Source organism: Pipra filicauda, unplaced genomic scaffold (assembly GCF_003945595.2).
Source record: "Pipra filicauda isolate LSUMZ 115617 unplaced genomic scaffold, ASM394559v2 scaffold91_size2508729_pilon, whole genome shotgun sequence".
Taxonomy (NCBI): domain Eukaryota; kingdom Metazoa; phylum Chordata; class Aves; order Passeriformes; family Pipridae; genus Pipra; species Pipra filicauda.
The window spans coordinates 1,081,047-1,103,479 of record NW_024105109.1 but is presented as its reverse complement, the minus strand read 5'-3'; the positions used below and the strand labels follow the sequence as shown (position 1 = coordinate 1,103,479).

General features: G+C 41.2%; 1 protein-coding gene across 1 annotated transcript; it reads left to right on the top strand.

Moving 5' to 3' along the window:
- Positions 1-7,521: 7,521 nt before the first annotated feature.
- Positions 7,522-21,055, top strand: TRIM71 (tripartite motif containing 71). Its single transcript, XM_027733397.2, has 3 exons — positions 7,522-7,683; positions 16,319-16,453; positions 19,192-21,055. The coding sequence occupies exons 1-3, from the start codon at positions 7,570-7,572 to the stop codon at positions 20,641-20,643; spliced, it is 1,701 nt and encodes a 566-aa protein (XP_027589198.2). The 5' UTR covers positions 7,522-7,569; the 3' UTR covers positions 20,644-21,055.
- Positions 21,056-22,433: the final 1,378 nt, after the last annotated feature.

The window sequence follows — 22,433 nt, the reverse complement described above, 5'->3', positions numbered from 1 at the left end:
ATTTAAACAGCTAATGAGTTGCATGTTGAAGCACAGGCTGGTCTCCCCTATTGAAATCCCATAAAAGAGCTGTGACTTATCTTGGGCTGAGTAATCTACTAGCTACTGATACCATTGCATCTTTCTGTAGACTGGCTACTTTACCTGCTTCAGTGATGGAACAGATGCTGTGAGTTTTTTAAAAACAAAATATAGATTTTCTTACCCCGAACAACCTATTTAAAAGAAAATAGCTAAATGTAGATTTACTGTTATGTAGTAATTTAATGATAGCCTGTAGTAGGATAATTATACCTGCATCACTTCAGTATTGACATTAGAAGAAAATTAAGGCTTGCTTATCCCTGTTTAGGAAGAATTGGACCAATGAGTTAAATTGTATTCGAGATGTCCATTCCAGTTCATTAGTAACTGGAATCTCTGAGGTATTAGATGAGATGACCAAGTTACCTTGTACCCAAGAGCTTTTAGAAAGTTAGCTGATGGGATGGGCAAGGGCCAGGCAAGTGCTGTGGTGGTCCCTCCCCATATTCAGAGTGGATGAACAAGGCGTGCAGAGGTGCTGCTGAGAGAAATACTTGGGATGCTGCAATTCCAGGTGGGTGCCTATAACCAGGAGCTACTGTTGTCACATGAATTTTTATTTACAAGATTTTTAACTTAAAACACAGAGGGTGCAATTCTACAGTGGGCTGAAGCCAGCAGATCCTTAAAACACCTTTGTCAGTGGTGTGACTTCCTGTCTCCCAGCCCCAGTTAGCAGCCTGTTGTCGCACCATTCCAGTGATGTTTTGGCCTTCAGAGTGAAGTGGATCTTGATTGTCACTTCTAACCCAAATCCATTTGAATTTGCAAATGCTGTTTGCATTGGCAAAGACAACTTAAACGTCTCTGCTCCATGTCCAGCTGACTGTTAATACCTATTGGGTCTTCTAAACTTGATTAATAGGACTATGTGTCATTCAAAAAACTTTGCTTTTAACCTAGACTGACCCAATCTTGTCACCACTCTAAAATATGCAGCTGTTTTTACTGGATTCATGATCTCACAGCAGGATTAAAGAAGGTAAAAATTAAGAATTGTAAGAGCATAGTAGTCTGTTTGATTTAACAGCCTATTTAACTCAGCTCCAGTTAGATACTATTCTTCCAGTCAGAACATGAGACAAATGCTATCAGTGAAAGATTTACACCGATTTCCAGCTGTGAGGTTGGCAAAGTACCAGATAGTTGTCATCAAATGTCTCTGTGGCCTTAATTATGGGTTGTTCCTCCTTCCTTATGCTGGTCCTACTGAACTTCTAATCCCAGACTCAACTGATTAAAAATAGTTTATTCAAAAATTAATTTTCTGCTGTTTGTAAAAATACCCAAATCTATTCACTGAGACTGGAGGAGCAGTAAAGGGGAGGCGAGGAGCAAGGCAGGGGAAGTATAGGGCTTCCCTGTGGAGCAGCTGTCAGTTTAACTGTGAAGTGAAAGGACAGCCTTGAGCTGTGTGTGGTTTCACGTTTGGGGTTTATTTGTGAGCTTCCTTCCCCTTCATTTGCTGGGCCAAGAAATACCTATGTGGCTGAGAAACAAGGAACAGAACCCACTGGAGCATGTGGGGAGGGAAGGGTTATGGTGAGGAAAAAAAGCATGTGGAATTACAGCTTTATTTCCTACAAACAGTCTTACTTATCTGTTAGCTTGGCTTTTATTGTTTTATTGGGTGGGGTAAGGAAATCAAGGTGAATTTAATGGGAAGGCTGAATGATCCTCTTGCACTTGAACTTCTAAATGGACCAAAACCCATCTCTGTTCATCCAAGTGGCAAAGGAAGGTAATAGTAAACTAGTTTCACTATTCCCGCTTGGTACAACTTTCTGTGCGTGCTGCATACCCTGTGTAGTGTAGGGCTGTAGTGCTTCGAGGTGCCTGTATTTTTGTAGAAGTTCTGTTAGAATGTTGAGCTGAATTTGAGAAGTAACTCTCTTGTCTGCTGTGGAGACCTTCTGGAGATGGTATACCATTTCCCATTACCGCTGGGTGCAATGAGGAAGATTGGTGTTAAGCCAGTCTCTTCTACACCAGAGCATCAAGTTAAAATACAAGTTCTAAGAGCAATTTGATCACTAACTGGTACACAGAAATGTGAGGGTTTTAGGTATCTCTGGATACCACATGTTTCAGGTATACTGGGAAACAGCCTGTAGCTGTGATGTGTATCACATTACTTGTTCATCTCTTTAGTCTTTATATTTAGCATTCAAATTTCAAGAGTTATATCAGTGCAGAAGTTAAGGTTCCTAAAATACTACTCTCATTGTGGTGTGAAGCAAGCTAATTGTCATGAATTGCCATTTAAAGTGAAAGCTAAGGACCAGCTTCCTGCAGAGTAAAAATATTACCTATTTTCACTTAAACCTGCAACAATTATCTGTACCAAACTCTACACCTCCCAGGATGACTGGTTCATTTATATGCTGTTAGGGGAAAAAAAAAATTGCTGCATGCGGGGAAGCAGCTTTTTCTCCAGGGAGGGAAGCAAAAAAACACCCAAAGTGCTAAGGAAGTAGGACCAAAATTCATTGGAACACTACTTTTTACTAAACCCAGTCATCTAAGCCTTACACACTACCTAACAAAGCCACTGGTGTTTGAGTTACTGTCAAGGGAACTTGATAATAAAACACCTTCAGTAATGGAAAACTTTAAACCAGCTATGGTAAGTATGACTTCTTTTTTGGGGGGAATCATAAAATAAAACTAAGTTAACCTACAAGTGCCATACTGAAACTTTTCCAGAAGTAGAAACCAAGAGGCCACTGTTTTGTCTGTAGGCTTTTTTTTATTGTTGGTTAAGATTACGGGGTAGCTTTTTAGAGCATGAGACTTGCATTTTAAAAGTAATGTGACCTTATGTGTTGTTGCCTTACACAAATTCTTAACGCTGTAGGCTTAAATAAAATCCTTGCAAGACACCGAAAAGTCATGACAGAAACAAATGTTTTTTACGTGACTAGATTCCCCATGCTTTACTGTCGATTGCTTGCATGCAAGCTCTGAAAAGGAGAGAAATTAAGTGTTTTCTAGCTGGGAGGAGAAGGGCACTGCAAGTATTGCTGAAAGAACACTTATTTAAACACAGGTTAAGGATAAGCCTCCTCAGATGCTGTTTCTGCTGAATTCTCCTCTGTCATGGTGCCTACTACATTCCATTGCTTTTGTCTGGGCTTGGTATTTGGGAAATTTTGGTGAGGGCTGGAAGGTGGGGGGGCACGCTGGAAGCTGGTCAACAGTAAGGAGAGAAGGGCTGGTGTGGGAATTGTGGAGTGGGGTCAGGGTTTAACTTTAGTGGCCATTCATCAGATGATGATTGATTGCTGTGCAGTCCCGGGGGACGTTTAACAACATCTCCACCCATCCCCCTGCCCCCTTTGAAAGCAGATGGACCAAAAAATGGGGAGAGCGACACCCAGGAATTCCTGCTGTTGTAAAATGTTTTTACGGTGCACTGTACAGCCTTTCCTGAAGCAATCACATTTATGGCCTTGCTGTTGTATTTCTTGGGCTGCTGTGGCTGTAAAAGATGAATAGCCCTGTAACATGGTTCACTGATTCTGTTTAAATTGAAGTAGGCTCCCTTTATTGTTTTGTGTCTAAAATTGTATGCCACCAATTCAGGAAATATTTCCTGTTTGGGAAGTAATCAACCCACAGCTGATTTATTTTAAAATAAATCACTTTTAACTATCTCTAAAACTAGTCCCCTCTTCCTTCTGACTTGTATCTTCATTTAATTCTGTTGGAAATTCTGAAATACTAATTAACGTAGTGGAGCAGTTTAAAAAAAAATGCTACTTAACTTGCTTATTAATCTTCTTCCCCTTACTGGATCGTTAACAAAATGGGTGTTGGAAAGGCAGCGGTTTTTATCTTAATTATATTTTTACTTAATTACTTAATAATACTACAGAAAGAAAGAATTCATGAAATGCAATTCACACTGTTAATTTTTTTGAAAGGAGAAGTCTGTCTCTGCTTTCTCCTTTCTTTCCTTACTGCCCATCAGAACATTTGCATGGTTTGGAAAAACAAGCATAATTTGAAGGTATTTGCTTATAAACCATTTTTTCATACGTTTGGGTAAATAGTGAAATTAACAGGACAATAGTTAATTTACAACTTGATAGATCTTTTGGTTTGTATCGTCTTTGCCTCTTCAGATGTGGAGGGGGGAACTTACAGGACTTTCCTCTGAAGTACTGTTATGTGGGGTTTGTTTGTTTGTCTTTTCTGGTTTTTTTTTTTTGGGTTTTTTTTTTTTTTTTAGAGTATTTGAGGATTTTTTTTTTATTTAAAGCTGAGTATTATAAGTTGATGTCTGCTAAGGAAGGCCTAGTATTACTCTTCCATTTCCTCCTACTATTCCTGCCTATCCACACTTAAATATGAGTCCTGTTATTTGTCTTACAATGAGTATAGGAAGAGCAGGATGATGCTATAGTAACAGTGCAAATGAAATGTAGGGTGGCCTTCTCACATTGCTGAAATTGGAAGAAGGGGAAACTCTGCCAACATTTTAGGTACGCTGTACGTGCATCAGATCTGAGCTGAGAACACATTTGTGGATTGCCCTACATATATTGTTGGTATGATTTTTACAGGGAGTTGCTTGTTTGATGGGTGGGGGGTAAAGGGGGAGATTTGGCTTCCCCTCCTCCCTCTTCCCTTCCCCCTCCCCCCATTTAGAAACAGGCACAGAAACTTAATCTAGCAGTATGTGACCTTTGTGGCCATGACCTAGGGACTGGGATGTGAGCAGGCTTGAGCTTAACAGTAAATGCCTGGTTGTGGTTGGAAGCACAGGCAAGCTGGATGCTGTGCCCAAGCCCCTTAGCCCAACTGGCACAAATCCCCCTCCCTGTTGTGCCCTGCACATCTGGGGACTTACCAGTTTTATTCTCCGGGAGCGTGCCCCCTTTGCTGGGTAAAGCTGATGTACAGCCTGTTGGATGCTCCTGACAAGTATGTGAGATTGACCACAGGAGACTTGCCCTTGTACCTCTGCCAAGTTTGGGGATTCTGTTGTAGTCTTTGTGTGTAGAAAGGAGTTTCTGAGGAGTTGCTAGTTCATCTTGAAGCTGGCTGGCTTTAAATTCTCTTCTGGTGACTAGCTCCCTACCCCACTGAGAGCAGTAGGGGTAACACATTTGTGCTTTTGCATATGTTTAAGGTAACAGTGTAATGATGGAGGTCCATCCATCACGGTATGCTTCTTTTTGCCCAAACCTGTTAACTCTTTTGCTCTTAGATTAAATCTAGGTTGTTTTTACTGGTTTTGTTTTACAAAGAAACAAATGTGAGGCTTTATCAATGGCTCTGTAGTATTTACTCAAGACCTTCCCCTGCCATGTCCTATGTAATCTACATATTCCTGAAATGAGATTATGGCTCTTGTCACTCTTCATTCTAAATTTAAGAGTGATATTTCCCACCACATTTTGGTGGGTGACAAGAGGCAAATGAACAGCTTAAACTTGGTTTTTCTTTGTCCCAGTGGATACCTTTCATCAGGAGTGCCTGGGGTGACTCCTTGCAGCAGGAGTGACCAAGCTTTTGCTTCTGGTATTGGCTATTGTGGAGGACTAATAACAGATTTGATTTGCTTCTGGTCTTCTGTCATATGGTCACCATTTTCCTTTCAACTGCTCTACTTGACTGAGGCCCCAAATCCCTGCTGTATGTTTTTAAAGTATATCAGATTCATATGACTTTAACTTGATACCCTGTCTTGGTTTTCATTCTCTCTCAACTTCTCAGTTGTCTAAGTGGAGTTATTGGGGCATATGTAATAAAAGTTCCCTGTAATTTCAACAGAAAAATTACAGAACTGCATGTGCAAGTGAACATTGTATACAGATTTAGACAACTGCCACATAAAGACAAGGAGGCCTCTAGTTGAGGAAGATATTGCATTTAAGCAATGCATTTTGGAGCCAAGGCAGCTTTTTACTTGGTAAAGTCAGAGATCCTGAGATACTTAACTGCTTGAGGGTTTACTATTTGGACAGAAGCAAAACATAAGTCCATTCAGTTTCCCTACAGTAAAACTTAACTTTAAGAAAAACAAGGAGTTTTAGTAAAATCTGACATGTGCACAAACGCACACATAACCCTTTGAGAAATTAATCCATATACCACTTCAGCTGTTGCACTTACAGGAGCATAAAATGTCACTTTATGCAGCCCAGGCAGTCCAAGGGAATCACCTGTCCTGTCCTTCCCCTTCCTTTTGAGGGAGAACAGAAAGGGGGATGTTATGCACCGTATCACAAGCTGCTAGCTGGAATTGGGAGTGGCTGGATGACAGCTGGGAGAAGACAGGCATATCAAACACATGTCCAATCTTTGTTCTGCTCTTGCTCCTTTCTGTGAGGTAGACTTGAAATATCTGGTGATGGAAAAGTTGTTTGTAGAACAAAACCTTGTAACATTGTACTCTTCCACGGTAATCTAGATTTTCTGACGTTATGCTGTTGAGAAAAGTAGTGTATGTAGTTAAGGGCAAGACTTCAATACAGAACTTTCTCATGTTGAACTGTTGTACTCATTCATTTGCATCTTTGAAAACAAAAAACAATACAGCTGGCTTCTGCTCCCCTGTAAGAAAATACATGTCCATGGAAGATGCTAATTCTGTGTGCTACTTCCCTCTACTGGATGGAATGGAAACAGTTACAGCTGATGAATGAATCCAGCTTTCTAGGCTAACATCTTGGTGTAAGACTTTCATTGTGATTTGACTGTAGGGTTTGTAAATGCTTTATGAATAGAATGGGATATTAGTGGTTACCCACAGTTCACTGTGGCATTCAAATGATGGGCATGCTAAGGTTCCAGTCTCTTCCAGCTCGAGCATCTTGAAGCATCATTAGCATGGAAACACCATCATAAGCAAAGGTTTTTTGCTTTGCTGTTGGGAGTGGCAGGGGGGGCAGTTTTGCCTAATATTGTTGCTGCCCTGGACATAAGGGATTTGCATATTTTGAAAACATAGAGGATGGTTTTCTGCATGCATGATTTTGTTTTCTCTTTATTGGGGAGTGGGAGTGCTGGTGCTGTGGTTCTCCAGTGTATTGGTTATTGAATGACCCACTTAAGAGAATGTGATGTTTGTTTATGCAGGAAAAGTCTTCACCTGAAACTTGCCTTAGATGGCATCTCCGATCTGCAAGTGTTGGCAGATGGCTTCCGCTCTTAAGAGGAGCTGTTGTGGACACTCTTCCTACTATTGTATTGCAAAGAAAACAAGGATACTTCCATCTAACTGTTAGAGTATGATTTGGAGTTGACTGGGAAGGATAGCTCTTCCTCTGTGGAGAAACTATTGTGAGGTCTTTGCCTATTGCTACTGCCTCTAACCATCTCCTTTATAGTTGAGCTTTTGGATTTTTTTACATTCTGGTTCTGTTTTCTTTTTAATTCTTCATTAAATAATGATACAGATTTCTTTTTTCCTCCCTAAAGGTACTGCATTTCTACTGTGATACCTGTTCTGTCCCCATATGTCGTGAATGTACCATGGGACGACATGTGGGTCACAGCTTTATCTACCTCCAAGATGCCCTACAGGATTCCAGGACTCTCACCATTCAACTCCTGGCAGATGCTCAGCAAGGACGACAGGCTATTCAAGTAAGATACTCCCAACTTGAGTACTTTATTTCCCCCTCCTTCTCCCCCCCCCACAGCTTGTCTGTTACAGGGCAAGGTGTCAAGGCAGAAAGCTCTCTGCTTCTGCTGTCAGTCTTCTCACCCCTTCTGTTTTCTCAGATCTCTGACAGAAGTGGTGGTGGAGCTGAAAATAAAGTGCTGTTATGAGTTTTGCATTCTTGCAGCATAATCCTGTCATGTAAATCACAATATATATACGAAGCTCTGTACAAATGCACTTGGGTGTGAAGCATTATGAAGAAAGCTCTGGTCTTGTGTAGCGGTGCCAAACCTGGTTTTGTTTTTATCACGAAGACTTCTTTTTAGGATCTTTTCTGCCTGTACAGCATCTAACACTTTAACTACCTTTGACTGGTTATGTCTTAAGTGTTGCCGCCAAATACGAAATACTAATCAGCTGTTGGAATTAGTGTGAAATTTCTAACCTGCATGTGCAGAGACCATCTAGAGCTATCTCCGTTCAAGGATTACTCTGCACACACAGATGCATAGTATGCCTGTTATTCTATTCTACTTCAGCTATGTTTAATAATGCAAATATTTATATGTGGAATGAGGGTAGTATAGTGCTTCAAACTAGAAAAGGAATTTACGCAGGGAATTAAACTGCAGTGGCATGTAGATACTTACTTTTGCTGAGTAATACCTAGCAGTAACTACTATGATACTAGCAGTAATTTTATTTGTATAGATAGACTTTGGATCTGGAAAGCATAGTGGGAAACTTCACTCCGTATCTACTGCCTTGTAGTTTTGTGAATCTCATGTTCTAAACTTGAGCTGGATATAACAAAACTCAACAGTTTTATGTGCTTTAACTAATAAGATTTTTTTTTGAGTAAACGTTTGTAGAATGTCATGGATAGGAAGTAGACTAACTTTCTGAATTAGGTGTGCTTTCCTGGCACATGCATGGTATAAACAATAATTAAAATAGACCAAAGCTCACTGTCCACTCGTCACTGCTTTCTAGTAGATGAGGGAAGTAAACTTGTTCCGTGGGACAGGAGCAGCTAACCCTTTGCTCATTAATCTTTACCTCTGTGGAATGAAATAATACTTGATGGTATAGATAGTTAACAGTTGTTGGTGTCTCAGTTTAGCTTGCAATGTTAACTTGTTACAACAGAACAGTAAACACCAAGTTTTTGCAGGTGGGTGGTTAATTTAAAACTCTACCTTAAGGCAGAGTCCTGCAAAACTTAATTTCTTCCAAGATTTGTTTTAATCTGAATCATAAGGCTCGCCAGCAGTATCCATACTGTCCCCAAAATATCCCACATGTCCCCAAAATGAGCAAGAAGAAAGGGATTATGCTAGTTTAAAGATCATCAGAGTTCAGTGCAGTGGTGCAGTGTTCTGAATTTCTCCAGGCTGTCCTAGACAAGGGCTTGTCTGTTAGTAATTAAATTATTGCTGTTGACCTCCAGGGCTCTTAATCATCTAACAGGTGAGGCTAAATCACTGAAGAAGGGACTGTGCCTTGGAGTAAAAACGAGCAGGGATAGCATTGAGTACCACTCTGCTAGTGTTGCATGAATGCTCTTGTGCCTGGTTTCCTTCTTACTGAGTTTACTTTGTGCGGTCCTTCCCCATTTTCTTCTGGCTTTTATGGTGGAGGCTCCTGCCATTGTGGTGAGCTGATTATTGCATTGATGGGGCAGATAAAAGGTGATGGTACTGGTTATGTTCATGTAACTCGAACAAGCAGTTCTACTGAATTTAAGTTTGTACAGTTTCGCCCTGGTCTCACTACACAGCCCATCCAGGTGAAGAGGCTATCTTGGAAGTGTTAAACGGGTGTCTTGTAAAGATCTGTAAAATGAACCATGCTTTCAAGAGCTGAGTTATTTTATTGGTTTAGTGGGCTTTTTAATCTGGATCACTGTAAAGAAGGGTAGTCAGCAAACAGATTATAAATTTGAGGGGGTGGTAATCTGTATGTGCATATGCAGGAATGGGAAGATTGTTCAGTTCTAGACAGCTACTGCTGAAGCAACATCAGCAGCAACTAAAAGAGCACGTGACTTAAAATCAAAGGTGCCCAATTCAAAGGGTTGATACAATGAAACTGCATCAAGTTTACATAAAGCAGAACTTTCCTTGTTGGGACAACAGGACTGTGAAGCTCTAAGTTTATCCTAGGGAGGAAGACAGCATGTCAACATGGATTTGAAACAAACTCTAAAGTTAACTAGACTCTAAATTAAAAGAAATTGGCTTGTGTGGTTTTCTTAAAGTATGGAAATAGTCAACAGAGAATTAAATGCCAGTACAAGCTGTAATATGAGGAACATATTGCTTTAGAGCTCCTCTCAGACTGGAACTCTAAGAGGCTTGAAAAGTAATATGTTGTAGTAACACTTCTTAGTTTGACTGATTCCTAATGCTGTACTAGAAACTCTTAATAGGCTCTGAAAGTGATAGCTCCCCTGACATGAGATGTTGAGGATGGATGAGGAGGGATAGTTGAGAGTAAAGGGGAAAAGGTGGAATTTGAAGGGCGTTGCAGGAGAGAGGAAATCAAGCCATGAGTCAACTGGCTGGAGAGTATCTGGTTAACCAAAGTTGAAGGCTTTTAGGAAGAAATGTTTATTTAAACTCTTCCTGTGGCTTTGGAGGAAAGATTGTTTTTCAGACTTAAAAAATTTGCTGTGAGTTGGGATACATTTCAGCCTCTTGATCCACTGAAGCCTGATGTAGTCTGTCACTCCAGAAAAGTCCAAACCTCACTTTTCAAAGGAGTCGAAGTCCTCTGTAAGAAATAGCAAGCCTTGATAGCAAGTGGCTTGCTCTTTTTTTTTTTTCCTCAGTGAAATTCTGTAGCAATGGAAAGCTTTCTCTGCTTCTCTGTGCCACAATGGTCAGAATCATGCATTTCTAAGCCTGTCCCTAATACAAGAATTTGTGGTTGTGTGCCTGTGTGGTGAGTTGATCCAGCTGAATGGGTAACCTTTCCGTGGGATTAATTTTTGGCTGGGTCAGCCCCCTGGCTGATTCACTGTACTGCTACAAGGACTGTCGATGGTGCCAGGGAATGAAGCAGAAACACCCAACTCAGTTGCTTGTAGGACCTCTTTCTTATCTCAGTGGAAACTTATCCTCCTTGCTGGGATACTTTTCCAGCCTTTTCAGAGACTCAGATGGATTCATAGGATGATATGAAAGCCAAAGCTGACACTGGATTAATGAGGTGGGAGGAATCAGGACTGCTTGCTGCCTTTCTATGCGGGGAGCATGTCCTGCTGCCTTGTTTTACCTCATGAAAGTGCACACTTAGCTGTCTTCTTTCAGATTTTTTTCCAAGGACTAGGTCACAAACTGAACGTAAATCTGTTATGATGAAAGATAAATGGCTTCTTCAAAATGTCACGTTCTTAAAATACATCTATACGTGTGTAACTGTATATATGTATGTATGTATGCGTGTAATCTAATGCACTTGCCTGACAGTAAAGCACTGAGTGCTCACTCCCATTTAGGGTTAATTTTCCAGGTGAACATATTACAATAAGATTTGATTTATTCATCTCAGTTGTCTTAAAAGTGGTTTTGTTGGAAAACAAACAAATTCCTTTATAGCTGAGCCTATAATTGTTTTTGCTGGGATGTTTGACAGTGCAAGCTTCTCACTGACCAGTGAGACTGGTCATGTGCAGAACATAGTGGGAGCTACTCTCTTATCTACCGTCATGAAAAGCTTAGGAGCGGGTGGTAAGGCAGGTCAGACATTAAGGCAATGCCTCTTCCCTCCCAAATTGTGGAGGAGGTGGTATGAAGTAAATTAGCGCCTTTATGGGGGGCGAGGGGATACTGTAAGAAACTCAGCCAGCCAGAAGAGGAAGCTGATCTGTTGCCTTGAGCCTCTGCCCTTCAGTGGAAGCTTCCCTGTGGGTTGCCATATGGATTTGTGCTGCTGGGAGGTCGATACCTGAGAAGGATGGCACCGCTGTGCTGCAAGGGATCGTTTTTGGGTTGTCACTTTGAGTTAGCTCAGGCCCCCTTGTGTGTGGCTTTGAAGTCAGGTTTGTGGGTTTGAGAATCTGAAATGAAACTTTGTAAACAAAATGGAGTCAATTGTGCTTTCCTAAATCTGGGATTTTTATCAATAGAGGCTGAATTTCTTCGTACTTCTAGTTATTGTTTTGTGTTGTATTTCAGTGGGTTCCTTAGTGCAGCATATGAGCAGATGGTTATCGGGGAGGATGAATTTGATGTGTTTCACTGTCTAAACTGTCTAAACTACTGTTCTACCTAAAACTGTAGGCAAAAAGTCTGTTCTTGCCATACAAACCAAAATGATTGTTTAGTGGTATCTGACGTGAGGTTACCTGGCCTCTAGCCCTCTCTCTATCAAAGCTTCTTTTAAAATTGTCTTTGTGGGGAACTTTGAGAATGGTTTAGTGTTTTATGCTTATTACGCTGAAACATGTAAATTGGTCCAGCTACTGTGATTTGTGCTATATCTGCACCAATATTACTGCAAATGCACTGCTAAGCTTGTTAATACTAGTGTCTTTACTGTAACTATACTCTGTAGGATCTTCCAGTTAATTTTTCTAGTGTAGGAAATTTATATCCAGTTCTTGATGCTGAAGGCAGACTGCTGTTATGTCCTGGTTTTATTCTGCTCTGAAACAGTGATAAGTAACTGGAAACTTAGTGAAACAAGCCCATTGTATCTTTTTGTTACCATAAGGAACTGAAAACAAACCATTTATGGCTGGAACACCTTCCATTTGGTGGAAGAGGGATAACTTGAGACATACCAAAAGGTTTCCTTGAGTGGTTTGGGTTTTTGTTTTGTTTTGTTTGGTTTTTTTTGTTTTGTTTTGGTTTTTTTATTATTATTTAATGTGCTTTTAAAAGCCGGAGAGGAGTTTGTTAAGTTAATGAATAGGCATCTCGGCTTTTTCCCCCCCTTAAGCAGGGATAACTTAGTCTTAAATTCCTTGAAGTGTAAATCCTCCCTAGTGATGTAGGGAAGTGTGTAGTTAAGATTCTTTAGCCAATACCTGTGGTCCATTCACCCCTGAAATATTGGAGAATTCCTCAGAAGAAAACAAAATTTGCTTTTAAGTTTGAATTTTCTCTCCAGTGTTTGTACCTTCGTTGGAAAACTTAAAATAGGAGACTTAAATATAGGAATTAATGCCTGAGAAATTATGCATCCTTCTTTTCTTCAGATGGATGGAATAAAAAAATCCTAGGGACCTTTTCAAAAATGTTGACGCAAGCCAGCATTGCAATACAGTTACTGTAAAGCAGCCTTTACGTGTCTCGTGGTGCTGGTACAGTGGCATGTTGTGCTGCAGTTTGTTCAATTGGATAATTTTCAGAACTGAATTGATGTAATCTATCATCATGGCTCAGCATCTGGATTAACAGGCTCTGCTGTTTCAGAGACCTAAGTTAGCTTCTTCAAATAACTGTGTGCTGTGTGGATGTAACTGTGGACATACTGATTTAGTTTGAGTATTGGACAGTGGAAACCATGCAGTGAGAGCATCAGCACCCTTAAAGTCACTCTGTTCTTGTTTGTAGTCTGTCAGAACACGAGCTTTGTAATAGTTTTTTCTTTCTCCTGAAGTGTTATATGTTTCTGATCATAATTTTTAATTTAAAGAACCAGTAGCAAAAACTTGGAGCAGCGATATTTCTAGAACACTAAATATTCCATGGGAATGTTTAAATTAACATGAAATTGTAGGAAGTTTTTTGTAACTTGAGGGTCCATTTCCTAATGTCCAACAGCAGACAGGAAGTGTGAAAACTGACTGAAACTGCCATTCTACAGAATGGCAAATCCTGATTTGGGCCCCTCTGTGGTCAACCCAGACAGACATCCAGAAGTGCAGCCAAGTTCTACAATGCTACTTTGCTTCTTCTGACTCTTGCAGTTGGTTTATTCATAGATTTGTGTTGTAGCATCAGTAGCTGTGTCAGTGTCACTGTAGTAAGATCATTACTACTTTTTCCCTCAGGCAATAAAATGTAGATGAAGGGGATCTCACGGAGGTGCCCACCTAAAGGGAGCTTGCAAAGGATGCCTGGGTTCCAATACAGCTTCGCCCTTCACTTGTTACTCAAAACTGAAATGTGCTGGTAGCAATAACTAGTAATGGATGTCCACACTGCTTTCCTTCATGAGAACAGTTTTGTCTGCTCCACTGGAAGCTCCATGTGCAAAGTTTCCTTGTGTTGTGGCCCTCTGGAACCATATCACCTTGCATAAGCACTGTTGCTACTTAAATTTTACTCTGAGGAATTAGAAGTACCATTTTCAACCCTAAAGTTTACAAGATACGTTGCAAAGTGTTTTACTTGTTTTTAACAAACACAAGGCACTGGTGACATCTCTAATAAAATGAGGAGTGGTATTGGCTGTCTTTGGAACCCTGAGAAGCCACAAGTGAATAGGCACAGCTGCAAATAGGCGATTTACTGTATTGGCCAACAGCAATAAACAAAGCAGTTGTTCTCCATCTCAGATTCAATAACTCAGCACAATTCTTGGCTAAACACAGGCCTTGCCTTCTATCTCCCAAGCATGTGAACTGGTTGACCATCTTATTCACTAGCGCTGGAAAAATCATGACATACCATGAGGAGAGTGCATCATAAAAGCAGTTTTTCTTTACAAGAAGTTATTAAAAAGATTCTGTGATGTTTGACCAGAACAAGAAACACTGCTGCTTAGCATGTTTCCTAAAAAGTTGACCTCTCTGAGACAAGTTCCACACAGGAAATGCCTGCAGAACAGCAGGAGTGAGTTTTCGTGGCAGAACTCTGACATCTTACAGGAATCAAAGTGAACAAGAGGTTTCCATGTAAAGTAGGCTCCCAAAAGTTATACTTAATGCTCTTGGCTTTTGCTTCAAATATAGATAACTTGTCTATTGCTATTCCCCCCCACCATACCTCTGCATATTTGGTCATCTGGTCATCCTTCCTAGGCTGTTCTAGCTTAAATGAGCAGAGTCCAGAATCATCTGAATTTTACCAAAGCTTTACTAATATCCTGGACAATATTAGAGCTTTAGTGTTTTGGGCATCTCTCACTGATCTGAGCTGTTCATACTTGGGCAAGTAAAAATAAATTCAGATGATGACATGAATTGTTGATGGACAACCTTGTGTTATTGAGTTTAGCTACTTGCCCTACCCATAACTGGTTCCTAAAGTTGAAAGATTGCAGCATCCATGGGGAATTGCTACCTCTCCTGCTATGGTGGAGTTCTTGAAAGGTGGACTCTGGTTTTAGTGGGGAATCATGAGGGAAGTTGGGATTGCTCTTATCTGTAAGGTATGAAGGAAGCATATACACAGATCATGGTTCTAATGGGTACTGCTATACACAAAGCACAAATAAGTAATCCAGACTTTCATGCTTTCACAGACATTCTTGTTAGAACTGGAATATGACTGGATAGCACAACACTTCTCAGGGAGATGCATCTTTCTCTTTGTAAGAGAATGAGGGGATTTTGCCCTACTTGATGGGAATCCAGGTCTGTTTTGGAAGAAATGCATACCTTTTCCCTGCAGTAGAAACAGGTTCTGTATTTGAATGGCAAACCAGAGGTGACAGAGGCACAGTATTCTTACATGTGGACTCTTCCAGCTAGGCCTGAGGTTTGCTGGCTCTTACAAAGCCTTAATCTGGGGCCATTTCTGACGTCATTTGCTAAATGTGTAATGAGATTTTAATTTTTTGTCAACTTTAAATGTTAAGTCAAATTTGCCTGCCAGAAACTGTGAGAAGGCAGTTTGAGGTCTACCTCCAGTTATGAAATGGACTAGTTCCTCAGATGTGTAAGAAAAAGATAAGATTTGCCTGCTTTTTTTATTTGATTTTTATGCCTCTTTCTGTAATATTCTATGAAACTGCGAGTAGCTTGGGAAGGATTTTTTGAGGAAACAGTTCTTAATTTGAGAGGAGAAGAGAGACGTATTCCTTTCAGGTGCATTATGCATATTTGCAAAATACTACTACAGAATGTTTTTCAAATACTAGTATTGCAAGGTTACACTAGAAAGAATTTGGTCTCTGAGTTGTAAACAACTGTATGACTGCTTTTTAATGATAACTGTCTGATCTTTGATTTTTCTTTTAAAATTGATTAACTTCACATTCTGTTAGGGGTATTTCAGATGCATAGACAGCATAGTCTGTTCCCTACAGTGTAATTTCTTACTGGAAGCAGACCCATCCCACAGTGAGAGTCTGAACTGTTTGGAGGGAGTAGACAAACCGGGTTCTCTATATTTAGTAAAACATTAATATGAATTTCTGCGCCAGTCTCTTGTTTGCCATACTAGCTGCTTGCTGGAATTGCACAGGGAATTTAGTCCTAGGGTGTTGATGCATGATACATTGAAGGTGTAAACTCCATGTAATAGATGTATTTAAAAACTAATGTCAGTCTTTAAGCTCCAGTGTATGAAACGGGTGAAGGCCTGATAAGAAAGTAAGAGTTGTCACTTTATGCCTTCACTTGAAGGTGTAGTGAAGTGTAAGCAGTAGTCCTCTGATGCATTTTTAATTGGTTTGGTTGAACCTTAAGTGTGTTTGTCTTTTTTTTTTTCTCCACAGCTGAGTATTGAACAGGCCCAGGCTGTGGCAGAGCAGGTTGAGATGAAAGCGAAGGTGGTACAGTCTGAAGTCAAAGTCGTGACTACTAGACATAAGAAGGCCTTGGAAGAGCGGGAGTGTGAGCTGCTCTGGAAGGTATGCACCCTTACATTTGTGGTTTGTACTGCTGACAAGTGCCTTTTCAAACTGAAAAAGTCCTTAAGCTAGTATATGGTCAGAATCTGATATCCAAGGAAAACTGAATCGAAACACTACAATTTACCATGAATTATTTTTTCTGTAGGTAGCAGGGTGCTGGGTTCTGGCCCTGGTTGATATTGTGCTGGAGGTTTTTGTAGGGGCTGCTTTATCCTCAGAGCAGCCCCACACATGAGGTGGGCACTCCCCCTGCTGGCTCAGCAGCTGGCCAGGGAGATCCCATTTAAACACCATGTTTAAAGAAACTCTTCAAAACATCTTTAATATGTTGCTGTAGAACTAGGTATATAGTGTTTGGGTTTTCCAGTCCACTTCTCATAAAGGACAGGAGCAAAGCTGTGCATGTTGCCCTTTTTTTAAAAAAAAGACTAGTAGAAATTCTGTGAGACTAACTTTCATTGTGCCCATAACTACAAACCTTTACTCTTAATCAAGGTAGTGTCTTCCCTCTGATTATTTTTTTTTTAAACTAGTATAACAAAAGAATACTTTCCAGCAAGAGTATCTGCACAATGCCAAGCTCATGGCCTAATTTCAGCCATGATGCATGTGTGGTATTTTGAGAGGAGGAAAGGAAGTAACAGCCAAGTTCCTTATTCCGGAAGGGTAACTTAGTGGTTGTGGCTCTTCTCTGCTTGTTTAGCACAGATTAGCTTGGATAGGCCCTGTGGGTCCCACTTGCAGAATTGAACAGAAACACTCTGCTGTAGGATTAGGACTCTTAGATAAGTGAGTCAAGCTGACTTGTCCTGTGACCACATGATTGCTAGGACTATTAAAGGGGAGCAAAAAACGTGTGGTCAAGATGGGAGAGGTTTATGAGTAAACTGACAATGCTCCTATAATAAGCAGTCACACCAGATAGTGTGGCTGGAAACCAGGTGCTGTGTGGCTGCTGCCTGTACTAGCAGGGCCAGGCAGGATGGCTTGTACATGTCCTTGATGAGGCACATGCTGCCCAGAAGCAGTGCCATCCTGCTAAAGCATTTCTCCCCTCTTCTCCATCAACATTAACTGAAACAGTAATTTTCTGGTTTAATATCTGTTGTCAGCAAAATGGCTAATCTGGTAAGAATTTATGGTGTGGAACTGCTCTAGCTACAGTGAGACTAATCCCCTACAGGAGAAGTTTTTTGTTTTTCTACAGTTCTTTTTATAAGTGTCAGTGGCAAGATTAAAAATACACTTTATAGAGTTACTGTACTTCTAATGCTGCTTTTTCTGAGGTTTTGTATTGAGGGAGACAAGTTCACTTTCCACTATTAACCTTCTCCAAGAAGCTTGGCAGCTTTCTCTTTTGAGGTATTCCTAGTATAGGAAGAGTAAGAGCTGCCCCTAAGCTATTTTTATCCCAAGAGGTTGTATAAATGCACTTCATTGTAATATCTGCACTGATAGCAAGTTTTCTTCAAGTTATAAAACATTATTTTAAGATGGAAACTTGGTGGTGATGGTAAATGATTCTAGCAAAACAAGCTATCCAAGCCCTTGTATCAAGTGTGTTAATGAACAATTTCGGATACCAAAGCTGAGTCTAAGGATTGAGCTGAGACCTAAGATTAGTAATTTGTCTTGGAAATCTGTTGGAGGAAACCTCTCTAATTTTTTTTAAATAGTTTGGTAAAACCTGCATGCCTGAACTTTAAATGAAATAGTATGCTTGTACATATGTTATCTAGACAGTGCATAGCCAAGGAGTCTTCAGACATTGAGTCTTCCTTCATTAAAAAACATATCAGGTATTGTTCTGCAGCCAAGCAGGTATTCAGACATCAGGAAATGTATTTTTGCAACAAAAAAGCAAATACATTTCATTAGTTTCACAAAGCAGGTGTCTTTGCCAGATGGTCCAAAGTGGTTTTTCACAAGTAAAGATAAACAGAGGCTTATATAAAGGAGAGTTACAAGCCAATCGTTTTTGCACAAACTTCAGTCCCCCAAACAGGGACTGGCAGCAACCTTCTGTGTCATTTGAAGTGACATTGACAAAGCATCCTGTTGTAGAGCATGAGCTCAGTATGACTGCCAGTATTTACAAGAAAATATTAAAATAATAGGACCCTAAAAATCCCTGGAGATAGATGTCTGGTATTGCTAGTCGGATGAAAACGTTGCTGGCAGGCAGGGGAATGACAGGAGCCCACATGCGTTAGCTGATGCTGACTCTGAGCCTCAGTCAGCTCTGTGTGATAACAGTCCACTTTCTGAGGTTGGTCTCAATTCTGGTTAGCGAAGCCTCAGCCTCTGCTCCTTCTTGAGAGCCTGCAGTAACCTCTGTTCTCCCTGGGGGCTAGATGAGATGTGCTTTCAGTTGATCTGTCAAATACCTTGCAACTAGAAAACAGAATAGCATTTGAGGAAGCAAATATTTGTTAGTAAGCAAGTGACTCTCCCTTTCAACTGGCACTCTGCAGCAGATCTGCAGGATAAGAATGTATGGTTTTGCATGGAGGGTAGGAAATAGTAATAATCCTGAATTTGGATAATTAATTACTTTTCCTCATTTCTACTTGTCTACATTGTGGCTTCTGGAGGTTTGTTCTGCAGCTGTGTCAACGTGCTCTAACACCTGGTCAGCTGTTTTTATGTAGAAGGGTGACACTAGGTAATGTCTGTGGTGTGGGCTGTCTTTCCTAATGTAAGTGTGCTTTTCTCTCTCCCTTGTCTCCTGCAAGGTGGAAAAGATTCGTCAAGTCAAGGCTAAGTCACTCTACTTGCAAGTTGAAAAGTTACGTCAGAACCTAAACAAGCTGGATAACACCATTAGTGCTGTTCAGCAGGTCCTGGAGGAGGGTCGTACCATGGATATTCTTCTGGCTCGGGACCGCATGCTGGCTCAGGTGCAGGAGCTGAAGAATGTGAGAGGCCTTCTCCAGCCACAGGAAGACGACAGGATCATGTTCACTCCCCCTGACCAGGCATTGTATATGGCCATTAAATCAATGGGCTTTGTCAGCAGTGGGGCTTTTGCTCCTCTGACCAAAGCCACTGGGGAAGGTCTCAAGCGTGCGCTGCAGGGCAAAGTGACCTCTTTCACCGTGATCGGCTACGACCACGATGGTGAGCCTCGCCTTTCAGGAGGCGACATGATCTCTGCAGTGGTGATGGGCCCAGATGGAAACCTTTTCGGGGCAGATGTCAGCGATCAGCAAAATGGGACCTACCTGGTCAGCTACCGTCCACAGCTCGAGGGAGAGCACCTGGTGTCCGTGATGATGTGCAACCAACACATTGAGAACAGCCCCTTCAAAGTGGTGGTGAAGTCTGGGCGCAGCTACATAGGCATTGGGCTGCCAGGGCTCTCCTTTGGCAGCGAGGGAGACAGCGACGGCAAGCTTTGCCGCCCCTGGGGGGTTAGCGTCGACAAAGAAGGCTACATCATTGTTGCCGACCGCAGTAATAACCGCATCCAGGTGTTCAAGCCATGTGGGACCTTCCATCACAAGTTTGGCACGCTGGGCTGCCGGCCAGGACAGTTCGATCGCCCTGCCGGCGTAGCCTGTGACATTTCGCGTAGGATCGTTGTGGCTGACAAGGACAATCATCGCATCCAGATCTTCACATTTGAGGGGCAGTTCATTCTGAAGTTTGGGGAGAAAGGAACGAAGAACGGGCAATTCAATTACCCATGGGACGTGGCCGTCAACGCAGAGGGCAAGATTCTGGTCTCTGACACGAGGAACCATCGCGTTCAGCTGTTTGGGCCCGACGGCGTGTTCCTTAACAAGTATGGCTTCGAAGGGGCACTCTGGAAGCACTTTGATTCCCCCAGAGGTGTGACTTTCAATCACGAGGGCCACTTGGTAGTGACAGACTTCAACAACCATCGCCTTCTGGTCATCCATCCAGATTGCCAGTCAGCACGCTTTCTGGGCTCGGAGGGCACCGGGAATGGCCAGTTCCTGCGCCCGCAGGGAGTGGCGGTGGATCAAGAAGGGCGCATCATCGTGGCCGACTCCAGAAACCACCGGGTGCAGATATTCGAGTCAAATGGTAGCTTTTTATGCAAGTTTGGCACTCAGGGAAGCGGCTTTGGTCAGATGGACCGTCCTTCAGGTATAGCTGTCACCCCTGATGGCATGATTGTTGTGGTCGACTTTGGAAACAATCGAATTCTCGTCTTCTAATCTGTGTTTGAATTAGGAAGAAACTGTCTCAGGGAAATTCTTCTAAGAGAAAATGAAAAAATACAACGTTAATTCAAACCTACCTCATCTTTAATTTTTTTACAGATGAATGTACTTATCTTTTCTGCAGGGAGTGAGCCTGTAAAAATGAATTCTATCTACCTCATCGTCCTCCTTTCCCTCCCCAGTTTCTCGCCCTCTCCCCATCCCCACACACTCATAGTTCAGAACATTTTACCTCTTTTCCCCCCAATGGGGTTTCATGCACAAACAAGTGTTGCTGTGCACATTAGGTGGTTTGTGTGGTGAGTTCTGTTAGACTAAGCCAAAAAAGGCGCTATGTAAGTTTTTAAGTGGAGAAAATGGTAGTAGGTGTTTGTAGAGAATTTGTTTTTCTTGACCATACTGCAGTTCTGTGGGTGGGGATATGGGAGGGCGGAACTTTTGTTTTGTTGGGTTTTTTTTTTTGAATTGCTGCTGCAGCAGAGAACTTTTTCCTGTTCTCCTTTTTTATACCTCAGTGTGTTTGATTTACTGGTGAGCACAGCATCTTGTTCCCAGATGACTTTGAACGTTTTGTGAAAGTGAGTGCGATTCACTCGCCAGGAAGAGCAAGTTTGCATCTTTTTGGCATTTCTGTATATTTTTTTCTGAAAGACAGTAATATAACAGCACAAAGCGAAGCTGATGAAAATGCACAAAAATTCTTTAAGTTTAAACCAAATTGTTCATTTTAGTGACTTAGTGCTGTTGTTGTAAAGGTTAGATAAAAAGCAAGGCTTCCTTTAATGTATTCTGTCATTGAGTATTTCTTTTTATTCCTTTTCACCTGAAAGCTAAATTAGTTTTAAAAAAGTTAGTGTTTCTTATCAGTGCACCTAATCTGGGTAACAAGAGGTTACAAGGAGCATTGAAACAGGGAAAATCAAAACCCTTTTGATTTACTTTCTTTGAAATTACTAGCTTTTTTTGCCCCTCCCCATAGAGAGACTTTAAGGGAAATAACATTTGAATTTGTTAGAACAGAAGTGGTACCTTTTTCCAAAAGTAAGAAATAAGCACAGCTTTGGAGATTCAGGGTGTGTTTTGGAGAAGTCAGCTGATCGAGGTTTTTTGTTGTTGTTGTTGTTTAAAGAGGATTGCAATAACTCTATCAGTGACAAAAATATTTTTTGTTTTTGTATTCTGGCTTCCCCAAAGAGCTGGACTGAAGAATTTGGGAATGTCTACTGTAGCTTTTAGGGTGGGCCTGTAGCTCCCTACTACAGGATTTCTTGCTACAGATCCAAGTGAAGAGTTACCAGTACCAGCGTAAGGCAAACTGCATCAAGATGAAACTTTGCTGCTTTTTTTCCAGGGCAGTACCAAAGAATTCTGTGTAAAATCCATGTATATGATCCTTAAAAGCTTGGAGGCACGGGAAGTTTGCCCTTTTGGGGATACAAAAACGCGTTTTGTGAAAAGCAGAAACCTTTGGGGAAAATAGAGATCTCTTCAGCAAAATGTGACTTTGAGTCCCTGGAAGGATTTGGTTTTATTCTTCAATTTCTTGCATTCCAGTTTAGCTGTTAATGCAGATACGACCTCTACAGATGTGTAGCTTCACCTTCTGTTGTTGGCAAACAAGAATGGTTAAAGTAGGGAACAGAGGGCTCTTCTTTCTCTCTGCAGTGGAAACTCTTGTATCAGTACTCTTAAGGCTTGGAAATGCCACGGGATTTGCCTTACTGTTTGCAAGAGATCTCTGAAACGTAAACATGGTCATTGTCAAAAAGTCTGAAGAGCCTTAA

Bases quoted from the DNA above. Each gene is read 5' to 3' on its own strand.
- TRIM71 (XM_027733397.2), top strand. From the start codon at position 7,570: ATGGGACGACATGTGGGTCACAGCTTTATCTACCTCCAAGATGCCCTA. The intron at 7,684-16,318 runs GTAAGATACTCC...TTTTCTCCACAG, and splicing joins AAGGACGACAGGCTATTCAA to CTGAGTATTGAACAGGCCCA. The intron at 16,454-19,191 runs GTATGCACCCTT...GTCTCCTGCAAG, and splicing joins AGTGTGAGCTGCTCTGGAAG to GTGGAAAAGATTCGTCAAGT.